At 55.8% G+C, this 13,236-nt stretch overlaps 1 protein-coding gene across 1 annotated transcript; it reads right to left on the reverse strand.

Moving 5' to 3' along the window:
* Positions 1 to 1,423: 1,423 nt before the first annotated feature.
* LOC307054275 (beta-lactoglobulin-2-like) lies at positions 1,424 to 5,862 on the reverse strand (the record flags this gene model as incomplete). The annotated part of the gene is made up of 6 exons (XM_079705872.1): positions 1,424 to 1,482; positions 1,952 to 2,077; positions 2,902 to 3,015; positions 4,422 to 4,495; positions 5,155 to 5,333; positions 5,767 to 5,862. The coding sequence occupies 6 exons, from the start codon at positions 5,860 to 5,862 to the stop codon at positions 1,424 to 1,426; spliced, it is 648 nt and encodes a 215-aa protein (XP_079561998.1).
* Between the last annotated feature and the right edge of the window lie 7,374 nt (positions 5,863 to 13,236).

Consider the following 13,236-nt stretch of genomic DNA (forward strand, 5'->3'; position numbering starts at 1 on the left):
AACCCACTGGGGGGCTGTCACACCGTCTCGGGCTGGCCCTGACGTCCGAGGAGGCTGAGGCCCTGGTGGGTGGTGGTGATGGTGGGGAAGGTCAAGTGGTGGGACTGGGGTGGCGGGGGAGCCATGCTGGCACCCGGTGGTCGCTGTGCACTTCCCGTGTGTGGACACTGCTCTGGGTGCAGGAGAATTGTTTTCTCCTTCCATCCTCACCCACGCCTCCCTGGGGTCGCTCCTTCTGCACTCTCATTTTACAGGGAGGGAACAGATGCAGAGAGGTGACAGCGGAGCATCAGGCAGGCTGGACTGCAGCCTGTGCTCCTGACCAGCGCACAGCCAGGATGACCGCTGCCCTCAGCAGTCCCAGAAACGAGCTCACGTCCTTCCCACCACCCTGTGGCCAGGTCCTGCCCTGCCGTTCTGTCCATCATCTTCGTCTGTGGAGCCAGACCTGGGAGCTTTCCCATCGGAGGGGTTCGGTGTCCGGTTAGAGCTGGAGCGTGGAGCCGAATGGCCAGGGGCCCGGTTCAGCTTTTCCACTGAGCTGGTGTAGGGACTGGGGGTTCCATGGCTGTGCAGCCACGTCAGCGCCGTGCAGGGCCTTACTTAGGAAGCCGAAATGCCTGAACTTTGTTGCCCCCATTTCTCTCTTGGCAGGGGGAGGTCAGCCCTGCTGCAGCTCCCGTCGGGGGGTGACCCTGAGCTCTAACGGGGGGGGGGGGGGTGGCCTTGCTCTTTGAGGCTGGTCCCTGTGGATCCGCCCACCCACAGAGCAGCCTGTGGCCCCTCCCACCCTGGAGCTCTGACACACCCCCACCTCCAGGGAGGGCGGGAGGTGCCAAGACATTTCTTTTTCAAGAAATTTAAATGAAAATGTATGATTTTTCAGGGTGAGCTGCCCTACCAGCAAACAGGGTTTCCGCAGCCCTACGACGATAGAGGTGGGATGAATAGTAAAGGGAAATTGTGTCCAATACCCCCTGACACAGACGAGGTGCCCCACTGGGCTCAGAGCTGGGCCTGGAGGAGACACCACCTTTCCCATCCCTGCTGTCACCTCCTGAGCCGCCCAGGTCCCCAGCCCACGCACATCGGCCAGGAAAGACTCAGACAGGATTGCGCATTGGTTTATGCCTTTATTGCTGAAGGAGGAACGCCCCCGAGCAGGAGACCCCAGGCGGGGACCAGAGGGGCCTGGGTCCCAAGAGAGGTGACCTTGGTCCTGGTCCCTCCGGATCCCGCTGATGGGGGAGGCGGGGGTGATATCATCTGTCCCCAGAGGGGCCAAGGCTCCCGGGCCCTGAAATGGACACAGGGCTCTCCTGTGATTCCTGGGGAACCTGCTGGACCCTCGCCAGCCCCACCACGGGCTGGGCTTGGGGGTGCAGGATGGCCCCTCCTCGGGAGAGGGACCCCGCCTCCCCCCTCAGGTGGAGTGTCTGTCACCGGTGCCCACTTCCGGGGCCTCCACCTTGGCCCTCAGCCCTGCCCAGAGGGAGCAGGGGGAGGTCAGCATGCGAGTGAGGCCAGGACACAGGAAACGACATCCCCAAAGGCCACCCCTCGAGAGTGGGCATGCGGCCAGCGGCTCTGCAGTCGCCAGGAGAGACCCCAGCTTCCAGCCATTCCCGCAGGGGGACCCCAGGGCCTGATGGGGGAGCCCGGGCCCCACCGAGACCCCACCCTGTGCACGTGCCCAGGATGTGGGACAGGGGGGTTACGTTACCCCCAGGGTGCCGGCAGGAGCTCACCTAGACGCGGCAGTGCTCTGTTGGGGAGGGAGAGCCGTGCGGGAGGGTCAGGACGGGACTGGATGCCCCGGGGACAGAGGGGCCTGGCAGCGGGTGGGGAGGGTCCCACCTCGGGGACGCTGCGCCTCCACCCCCTTCCTCCCGGCAGCCTTGGAGAGAATGGGGGGGCCAGTAAGGGGGGAAGACGCATCCCTGATTCTCACCGTGGGCAGGGCTAAGTTCACCCTTCCTCTGACTCAGGTCCAGGAAGATCCGCATGTGCTCGGGCAGAGACTCCAGGACTCTGTCGAATTTCTCCACGACATCGTCGCCCACTTTCAGGGTCCTGGCTGTGGGGGAGGGGTCAGTCCCTGGGGGCACCCCCGCTCTCCCCCCCCGAGAGCTCGGGGACCCTGAGACCCCCCCCTCCAGGAGCAAGCGCAGGAAGGAGGCACTGATGCGCTGGGGTCTGTAGAGCTTGGTCTAGTCCTGCTTCCCAGGGTGGTCTGCAGGGCTCAGTGCCCCTGCTCTCCAGGGCCCCTGCCCTCCCCTCTCAACCCATTCCCCTCCTCCTCCTCCCAGGGCAGCGCTGGGGGTCTGTACGGTCACAGAGGAAAGGCACCCCCCTCCCCCTATCCTGGTCTCCCCCAGTCCCCCTGGGATGGCTGACTTATGACCAGGAGCCTCCACTGCCCACCATGGCCACCTTGGGAGCAACAGCAGCATCGCCTGTATATTTACTTTGGTCAGAAAATCTCCCTTTAAAGCTGCTTGCATAACTGAAAGTGCTCTGAAGTCATTAAAAATCTCCTTCTATAAGATTGTTGATTAACATTAGCCACTTGGACCAGCTGGTAGGTGAGGCCCCTCCACTCAGGGAGAAACCCCCGAGCCTTCTGCATCAGTCCCGCTGGCCTGTCCCGGACCTCGTCCCAAGCATCTCCTGCCCTGCACGTCACCCCACATCTGACCGCCAGTGTCAGGTGCCACGGCTGGGACCTTTGCTAGCATGACCTGTAGGGGCCAGCGAGGCAGCCCCTCTCCACTTCCTCCCACCAGGGACCAGGAAGGTGCGGGGGAGTCTTGAGCGTCCCTTATTCACAGCTTGACCAAAGGCCACGCCTCTGTCGAGGAGCGGCCCCTCCGCACACGCCCCATGGGATCAGCCACGTACACAGACACTGGCACATCGTGCCATGCTCATCGGTGGGCGTGGGGGCCTCCATGCAGAAGATCATGTAGTTGGTGTAGTCTGTGTCCAGCACGGAAATCTTTCTTTCCCCGTGACCTGGAAAAGGGGCCGAAATGGAGCCTGAAATCTTGTCTGAGTCCCTCTACCATGTCCGTCGGGGCACCCAGATCATCGCCTGGGAGCGCTCTTTCCCACGGCAGCCACTGGGCTCGGAATATCCCCTCCCGGACACCGAGGGGACGCCCTCCCTACTGGGTGCCAGAAGCCCACCACTGGCAGCACAACAAGTTTTATGGACCCCCAGTGGGGACTCTCCGAGCCGCACCGTCTGGGTGAGACCAGCCCGTTCCGCGCTCAGGCCGAGACTGGAAACAGCTCTTAAATGCTGATGCTACAGTGAAGCCGTTCTCCAGGCCTACTGCCCGCCTGGCCAAACTTTGCTCCCCTATGTCCTGGACGTGGCATTAATTCAGTCACTTATTCATCCACACCCCCAGGCACCAAATCCCAGGTAGCCCCCCTCGATAGGGCAGGCGCCCAGGTCTGTGAGCGATCAAAAAGATGCCAGGATTGGAGCCCCACTGGAGTTTGGGGTTATACGTGGACACCAACGAGTGGAAGAAAGAAGGGACAATATTTCAAGAGGAAGAGGGTAGCGATGCCTCTGTCCTTCAGGGGGAGCATGTGCAGACCCCGCACCCTCGGGGTCCTTGTCCTGGCTGGATTTGGAGCAACATAATGACGATGGAGGGAAGGCTCTTTGGAGAGTCCTGCCAATTTCCCAGGTAGACCTGAGGCCCTGCAGGTGAGGAATGGGAACCTCGGGCGTGGGGCTAGATGGCTCCCTGCCCCCATCCGCTGCTGGGCCCAGACGTGGCAGGGCAGCTTCTGGGGATGAGACTGTCCCCGCCCCACCCACTGCCTCTCAGAAAGAGGACGTGACAAACAACAGATTGTGGATTGGAGACGGGGCTGGTGGGCCCTGGGGGTGGGGCTGGATCTGGGGGCCCAGGGATGTGTCCCAGGGAGCTGCCAGGGCTGGGGTGAGTGGGGTGAGGCCTGGAATATTCCAGAAGCAGGTTCCAGGTTGGAGAGGCAAATGCACAGTGTGCCTGCCCACAGGTCTGGTTTGTTTGGATATTTTTAAGGAGCCGCAGGCCAGTCCGTGAACAGGGAAGTTGCCACGTGTCTGCCCGAGAAACGTGTGCCCACCTTAACCCACCCCCGGGTGCACAGGACACATACCCCCTTCCCTGCATCTACACCAAGCAGGGGGTGCACAAGGGGCAGGAAAGCACGGGGATCCCAGGCCTCGTCACCCTGAGAGCAGCTTCCGCAGGGCGGGAAGAGCAGGGCCTGGTGCACAGGACGAGGCCACACACTCAAGCCTGACTCCTGCTGCCTGGATGGCGGGATGGCGAGCGTCTCAGAGCATCAGGCGGGGCCCCGCATGGGCTGGGGTTACCCCAAGGGAGCATGGGGCCTGGCCTGGGGGCACTCACCTTCGACCTTGAATACAGCAGGGTCCTCGGTCTTCTGAGCCAGGATGGTCTTCTCTACACACTTTTGGTTTTCCCTGAAAAGCCAGATGGTGGTGGGGGTCATTCACAAACCCTGCAGAAGGACAGGAGCTGGGCTCCAGGAAGTGTCCTCAGGGCAGGAGGACACCCGGGCCGCCCAAAGCACCGTCACCAGGTGTTGGCCTGAGTGGGAGCGGCCCTCCTTGGACCCAAGCAGGTGACTCAGGAAGTTGACAATGGGGCAGACAGAGTCAGCCAGGAACCCCACAGGCGAGCTGGCTGGTGGCCGAAGGCATGTGGCAGCTCAAAACTGACCCTGGGGCTTTGGACACAGTGTTTCCAAGAATACTGGTCTCATCATGGCCCAGAATTCCCCGACGCCCCGGCTCCCCAACTCTCATGGTGGAAACTGCCCAGGCCCTGAGGACCCAAGCCTGCAGCTGCCCAGTGGTCTCCACACAGGCCTCTCCCCACACTGACCCCCGGGCCACTCTGTGTAGCCACCTCTTGCCCCACAGCCCCTGGGCGGGGCTCCAAGGGGACCAAGAACCTTCAAGCCCTGTTTCCCCGTCCCTGGGGCCCTGGCCCCGCCCACAGTGCAGCTGGGGCCCACCTGGAGCCCTGCCCAACACCCACCAGTCCTGGAGCTGCCCCCGCTGGCCCGCAGCCCCAGGGAAGGGGTGGTGCCATGTCACGGGGGGTGGGGCACACCCACCATTTCTGCAGGGTGATCTCCAGGTCGCCCTGGGGGGTGGGCCTCAGTTCCTCCACGTTCACTCTCAGGGGGCCACTCTCGGCGTCCAGGAGGGAGATGTCGCTGGCCGCCATGGCCACGGAGTGCCACGTCCCCGCCATCTGGGGAGGGGTCTTGAGCTGCACTCCAGGAAGGGGACCCTAGCCCCACAGTGGGCTCTCAGTCCCCCCTCAACTGGGCCACGCCGAGCCTCCTATGTGCCCAGGTTTCTCAGGAAGCATGATGCGCTAGGGTTCCAGGTGCACCTGGGGATCACCAGCTTTGTGATGACACCTGAGTGGGGAGTTCCTGCATATTTGGAACAACCGCCATCTCTACCCAACCCCCAGCGCAGTCCTAAGTCAGCCCCCATCCAGGTGTGGCAACTTCGAGGATGACTCCACCCCGGGAGGGAGAGGGAAACAGGAGCGTCTGGGAACCAAGTGGCTGGAGAGAGACAAGTCCCTCCAAGGTCTGGGGGATGAAGTGGTCCCCCAGTGCTATGGCCTCATTTTGACCCGTGTCAGACTTCTGCGGTCCAGGCTTTCCTGCGCCCTCTCAGCCCCTGACCCCAGCCCCCGGGGCCCACCATACCTCTCTTATGTCCAGACCCTCCACCTTCTTGGGGATGTGGACAGCCTGGGCGCCACACACGAGGGCCAAGCCCAGGGCGAGCAGGAGACTCTTCATGGCTGCAGCCGTGGTTGCACTTCTGAGCTCTGGAGAGAAGGGAAGTCCAAGGTAGCGGGCTTGGGGCCTTATATAGGAGGAGGCCATGCAGTTCCCCGAATGCCCTGTGACTCATCCTTGGGGCCACGAAGACATTATCTTCCAGGACAGCATGAGGTGCCCTTTCTGTGACAATGTCACTGACTTCCATCCAAGGCCAAGCAGGAAGGTGCCCTGTGTCCCTGGGCCTGGATGGTTCCTGCTTGGCCCCAGGCGGGAAGGGTCTAGGGTGCGGGTCCAGGCTGGCCGCCAGCATCAGGAACACTTCCTGGGTCGGGCTCTTGGACAAGGACAGGTCAGAGCCAGCACTGAGGACAGCTGTGTCCTGGAGGGCGGGCCTGTGGGTCGGCCGGGGTCTGGAGAGCCCCATGCCAGCCATGACCAGGGACGTGAGCCAGGGGGTGGCCCTCTGACCCACACCGGGGGCTTATATCACCACACAAGCTGTCCCCGTGTGTGTGCACCCAGTTCACACAACCATCTGAGTGTGCACGCCCTGGGCTGCCGTGTGCTCCATGAGGGGGCGGCACAAGGATCCCCGCCACCGTCTTGCTCCCGTGTCATCATCTGTGGGAAGGGCCGGGGTGCCCACATGGCTCTGGTACAACCCCCATGGCCCTTGTTCCCCTTCCCAGTGTCACCCCCTCAGGCCGGCTCTAGGTGTCCCAAGTGTGGGCAGCTGCCTCCTTCACCCCCCGAGCCTGTCCAGGATCCAGCCCTGCTTCCATCTCTTCTGCTATGATTGGGACCTCTAGGAGTCTGGAGCCCCATCTTTGGGCAAGGCCTGCTTCAGGATTGCTGGAGCAGGGTGTACACTGCCCCCCGAGTGAGAGTCAACCCCAAGAGGCAAGAAGCAGAGACTGAGGCAAGTGAGGCTGCCGAAGGCTTATGTGAGCAGGGAGGGGCAGCCCTGGGAGGTTCCTATTGGTGGATTAAAACAATGCGCAGTCTGGATGGATGAAGGAATGGAAGGGTGGGTGGATAGGTGGATGGATGGATGGGTGGATGGGTGGGTGGATGGGTGGAAGCATGGATGGATGGATGGATGGATGGATGAGTGGTTGGATGGATGGGTGGGTGGATGGGTGGATGGATGGATGCATGGATGGATGGATGGATGGGTGGTAGATGGATGGATTGGTAGATGGATGGATGGATGGATGGATGGATGGATGGATGGGTGGTAGATGGATGGATTGGTAGATGGATGGACGCATGGATGAGTGGGGGGTTACATGGATGAATGGCTTCCTTAACTCATATTGGATGGGCCATTTAGCTTCTCATTCTCATGATCCCTCTGACTTTCCAAGGTGCTTTCATGACCATTGTCACTTTTGCCTCTCATACAGGTGACAGGAATGAGATACATAGTACCAAGTACATGACCTAAATACACCCGTTGTTAGTGGCCAAGGTTGGCCTTGAGCCAGGTCATCCAGAAGCTGGCTCTGGAACAGAACGTCACTTCCTCCTTCCAGGGCCCTCCTAGTCCTGGTGTGGGGCCATCCACCGGAGCCCAGGGTGAGCCCTGTGCCTGCCAGCTTCTGCAGACCCCTCAGGCAGTTCCTCACAATGGGTCCTTGTGTCTCTCTGGCTCGGTTTTTAGCTCCATCTGGAACTTGCCAACAACCCCAAGTGAAGGCAGAGAGGCAGCTAAGTCTCATAATCAACCAAGTAATGCAAGAAAGAGGTGAGCCCTAGTTCTCCGGGCTGCAGGTGGTAATTACAGCTTTGAGGTGGTGCGATATATATTTACACACAGAGTCAAAGTGGGACTCGGAGTCCTGAACACACATCCATGTTGTCCCCTCAGCTTCCCTCCCCCACCAGATGGACTCGACACACAGAGGATGATCCAGGCAAAGGGACACTTTCTGATGCTGCAACTCATGTTTTAGGGTGATCAAAATCAGAAGATCCCCTCTATATGAGCTAGACTACTCTATGGTTCCTTTTTACTGCAAGAAGGTGAAGAGTTGCAGTGCAACTCTTGAGTTAAAGAGAAAATTGAGGAATATTAGGAAATCAAAAGGAAAACATAGCATATCAGAATCTGGGGGAACCAGGCAAAGCAGGAGAACCTACTGTCCTAAAAATAATTTTAATAAACAAAAAGAAGGAAAAGGAATTAATTAGCCATACCACTGAAAAATTAAGGGGAAAACACAAAATAAACATGAGAGAATAAGGAAGAAGTTGCAAATATAAAAACAGAAATTACTGAATTAGAAAATAGAAGAAAGATATACTTGATTAAGTGGTAATTCTTCAAAGCTATCAATAAAATAGATATACCATTAGGTAACCTAATTAAAAAAGGAAAAATACACAAAATAATAAATGCTATTGTGAAAATAACCACAAAAGGAGAAGAAACTAAAAAACCATTAGAAAGAAAAAGGTTTACTTAACCCCATGGGAAAAAATGAAAATTTCCATGAAATAGGTAATTTTCTAGGAAAATATAAATTACTCAACCTGACAGTGAAAGAGTTATGTTAATGGACTAATTTCGTAGAAAAACTAGAAAAAATAAATTATTAAAGAGTTATTTTCTCCCCCAAAAAACACCACTTCTGGGCAGTTTTACAGTGAAAATCTAGCACAACTTTAAGGAACAGTTAGTTTGAAAGCTAGAAAATTGAGGAAACTTCCCATCATTTTTATGAAGTTAGGACTTTGTTTTCAAACCCTGACAAGAAAGTTATAGACCAATCTCATTTTTTAGTATCAATGTAAAAATCCTAACTAAAATATTATGAAACAGAGCCCAACAACACTTTTAAAGGGTGATACACAGATATTCATTCTAGGGTTGTAAGTTTTCATATTTGTAAATCTATTGATAAAAGTAATCATAGTAATAGATTATGAGAAAAATTATAAGATGGTTTCTATTGAGACTATCTAGACTGATCAATTTCAAAATTATTTTTAATAATAAATTTAATAATTATTACAAAAACTCATTATGAAAAAAAAATTTACACTCCTGAGGACTCAACAAAAGACATAAACAAAGGAAAGATATAATTATGGATAGAGCATTCCATAAAGATGTCAATTCTCCCTAAGTCAAGCTATAAATGCAATTCCATTAAAATATCAACCATATTTCTTACCGGACCATTTGATTCTAAAATTGAAGATATAAATAAGAATAACGAGTGGGGACTTCCCTGGTGGTGCAGTGGTTAAGAATCCACCTGCCAAGGCAGGGGACACGGGTTTGAGCCCTGGTCCGGGAAGATCCCACATACCACAGAGCACAAAGCCCGTGCGCCACAACTACTGAGCCTGAGCTCTAGAGCCTGTGAGCCACAACTACTGAGCCCGCGTGCCACAACTGCTGAAGCCTGTGCGCCTAGAGCCCGTGCACCACAATGAAGAGCAGCCCCTGCTCACTGCAACTAGAGAGAGCCCGTGCGCAGCAATGAAGACCCAACATAGCCACAAATAAAATAATAAATTTATGAATAAATAAATATGAAATTAAAAAAAAGAATAACTAGTAAAATCCTGATAAAAGAAGACAAATTAGGATGAACTAACTCAACCAGATGTTAAAGATGAGATAATTAAAATATTATGATTCTGGCACATAAATAGACAGACCAGTAGGTAGAATAAAAAGTCTATAAACAGATCCAAATATACATGAGAATTAGGGATGTGAGAACACTCAGTAGTTAAATAAACTGTCTTGGGAAAACTGGGTGGACATTTGGAAAATATAGTTTGAGTGTTAAATCATGGATCCAAATAAATGAATTCCTGATGGAGCAAAAGAGGAAACAAGGAAAATTCTAGGAAGAAATTATTTTTAATTTCAGAATCTGAGAAACCTTCCTAAAAATGATCAAAGACTGCAATAACACTCAGAAGCCATAAAAGAAAACATTGGTAAATTTAACTACATAAAGAAAGTACACTAAAATGATACCACAAACCAAGTACGAGAAATAATAAACTGAGAAAAATTATTTTTAACTGATAGCACAAATAACATCTAATTTCCTTAACATAGGGCTTCCCTGGTGGCACAGTGGTTGAGAGTCCTCCTGCCAATGCAGGGGACACGGGTTCGTGCCCTGGTCCGGGAAGATCCCGCATGCTGCGGAGCAGCTGGGCCCGTGAGCCATGGCCGCTGAGCCTGTGCGTCCGGAACCTGTGCTCCGCAACGGGAGAGGCCACAACAGTGAGAGGCCCGCGTACCGCCAAAAAAAAAAAAAAACCCAACATATAAAGAACTCCTAAAAATCAATGGAGTAACACCAAGAATTCAATAGACAAAGGGTATGACTTAATTCTTCACAGAAAAGAAAATGCAGAGGTCTCTCAAATATGTAAAAATCCAATAACAACAGTATACACAGTCTTTTAAAAGAGTAAATTTATCAAAAGAATCCAGTAAGACAAGTATGACGCAACAAATAACAGAGCTTCACAATACACAGAACGTTTCTACTGGGCTGAAGTTGAGATTTCTTTGCAGCTCTTTTTTTCTCTAGAAAATACTCCACGCAAGATCAAAGCATGAATTAGCAGAGACACTGTCACGGGGGGAGACCCCAGGGGGGGTGCTGGTAGCAGGCTAGAACTGGCCTCACGGAAATGGGAACAAACCGACCCTGGAACTGAAGACTAACTGTACTTAAAACAATCCAGGTGACGCTGGTCAGACCACCGCAGGACCAGTTTCAAGATGAGTGTCAGAGCTGACTGTGCTGTTTCTGCGCGTAGCCCTCTCCCTCCGTCTATAAAAGCTCTCGCCCACTGATGGTCAGTGGCGGGGAGTCGGCTTTTGGACCCAAGTCTGCCCTCCCCCGTCCCCCGCTGCTGGCCTCCAAAATAGAGCAAACTTTCCTTTCTGCCAGTCTGGCCTCTTTATCGGCTTTAGAGCAGTGAGTAGCCGGACCCCACTTTCGGTAACAACAATGCCATTTAGAGTTTCGTGTGGATGCACAGGGTGTCCTGGCCATAGAGGCAGGAGGTGGGGTGGGAGGTGCATGGGCGCTGGGCTGGCTGCCGACCCCGACCCAGCCCCCTCTTCGGCCGGTGGGGCGCCCTAGACCTCGGTGAGCACATGAGGTATATGAAATGAGCAGCTGCCTGTAAGGCACACAGAACCTCTCCTCCGTGCTATGCAAGCACAAATTATTCACACTATGGCTTTCTTTACCATGCTGCCCTCATCAGGCTCAGATGGAGACTTTTTCCCAGTGTTGTAGGAGGCTGTGAGGGTTCTGTGGCCCCCATGCCACCCCTGGAGCTGCTCACCCCCAAAAGGAGCCAGAGACTCCCAGCACGCTGGTGGCGGGGGATGACGTGAGAGCTCTGCACCCACCTGTCCATCTGTCTCTCTGTCTTGGTGAGGGATTTGTCTCCTTTCCCTCTAGTTTCTCTCATCTGTTTGGGGGACTTGTATTTGCCTTGGTAATCATCCATTTGGGGGTTTAAGCACATTAGGTTATTAGAGTCGAACAGCATAATCAATCCCTTACGATCCTTTTCAATACTTTTCTCTCAATCTGTGGTCATTGATAGTTCTGGAAATTTTTGACTTGTGTTTTTCCCGACGTGAGGAGGCCCCACTGGACGCTGCCAGCCTTGAAGGTGGACGACCGCAGGGGCCACGAGCCGAGGGAGGCTGTAGCCTCTAGAGGCTGGAAAATGAGAGGACGGTGCTCCCAGAGCCTCCAGAGGGGAAGCAGCACGGATTAGAACAACAGCAGTGCTGGTCTGTGAAACAGGTGGTTTGAGCGGCACCACTTCGGCTCCTTCAAGAGGGCGTCTGGCTGTCCACCCACGAAGGGCAGGGCTGGTGTGCTCAGGAAAGGCCGGGGGCGACTCTGGGAAGAGCTGGTCCAGGCCTTGCAGGACCGAAGGCAGGAGCTATTCTCCAGTCTCCGGGTGGGCTTTTCAGAGGGGGTAATTCAGCCACAGATGAGGAGCTGCCCGCCTGTGGGCACCACAGTGGCCTCTGTGTGTGTGTGTCTGTGTGCACACACACAGTGTTGGTGGTTCAAAATATCAGGCAGCTATACCCTCACAGTTTGGAGGCCAGGCGTCTGAAATCAGGTGTTGTCGGGAAGCCAACACAGCGCATGTCCTGAACCAGTGACGTCTGAGGCCCAGGACACGCTGCCGACCAGACTCTTCCTAGGCTGGGGCTGGGGCCTCCCTGTGACCTCTGCCCCCTGGATCCTGCACACCCTCCGGTCCGACTGTCCACGTTCCTGCGGATCGTGTGAGCTGCAGAGCCGTCTCCCTGACTGTTTCCGCTTCAATTTTCTGGAGTCGCACCTGGTATTTGCAGTCAGAACGCTGACTGGCCCAGATGCTTATACAGAAAACGTTACCCCCGCGACTCCGGCTCCCAGAGGTCTGGGGCAGAACCGGCCCCCCAGTGTCCTTGGACTGCGTCGCTCAGACAGGAGGACAAAGGGATGTGACTGCTGATCGGGTGAGGACCTTTACAGGGTGATGAAAGTTCTCTGGAATGAGACGGTGGAGGGGCCAGGCGGGGCTGTGCCTCTCGGAAGGGGGGCGGGGTCTCCTGGCGTGTCTGAGCTTCACGTGGAGCGACGGTGCAGAGACCCGCGTCCTCTGCTGGCCGCGTGCCCTGGGCAGCCCCCCAGCCGTGGGCCGGGACCCTCTGAGGCTGACCCCAGGAGGAGAGGTGGGCGGAGGTGGGCGGGCCCTGCAGGGCCAGCCCCTCGGCCCCGGGTCACCTCCGTCTGCTGAGGGGACGGCAGGGCCTTGGAAGTGAGTGGACGCCGAGCCAGGTCCCCTGGGAAGAGAGCAGCGAGATCCAGACTCACCATGATTCTCCCCGACACCGTCGAACTAGATGTGAGGGTCGGGCGGCTGCTTGTGCAGACGAGGTGCCGCCGTGCGGGCAACCCTGAGCGGACACATGCCGGCCGCCCCACCCAGGCGTGAGCAGGAAGGGCTGTGTCTCCCCACCCTGTGGTCTTGGGGGGAGCGGCAGGGGGGCCGTGAGGGTCAGTCCAGCCTGTGGGGCTGGTTTTATTTTAGGGCCACTCTTCCTCCTCCGCCCCAGAACCAGGGCCGGGTAGGGACAAAGCACACTGGTAGGTGGTGGGACACAAGCCCCCATGATACCAGCTGCCTCTGGGAGAAGGTCTGAGGTCCTCCTGGGTCCAGCCCGTGGGAAGCGAGGTTTGCAGGATTCTGTTCAGATACCGCTGGTTCACGGCTCATCTTGCCCTTGACCATCCTCCGTGGGACACTAGGACCCTCCAGGGTCCAGGCCTCCCTGCAGCCCCCGGCCCAGCACAGAGCCGACCCTGGACACCGTCCAGGCAG

This window comes from Hyperoodon ampullatus, assembly GCF_949752795.1.
Source record: "Hyperoodon ampullatus genome assembly, chromosome: 6".
NCBI classification, from domain to species: domain Eukaryota; kingdom Metazoa; phylum Chordata; class Mammalia; order Artiodactyla; family Ziphiidae; genus Hyperoodon; species Hyperoodon ampullatus.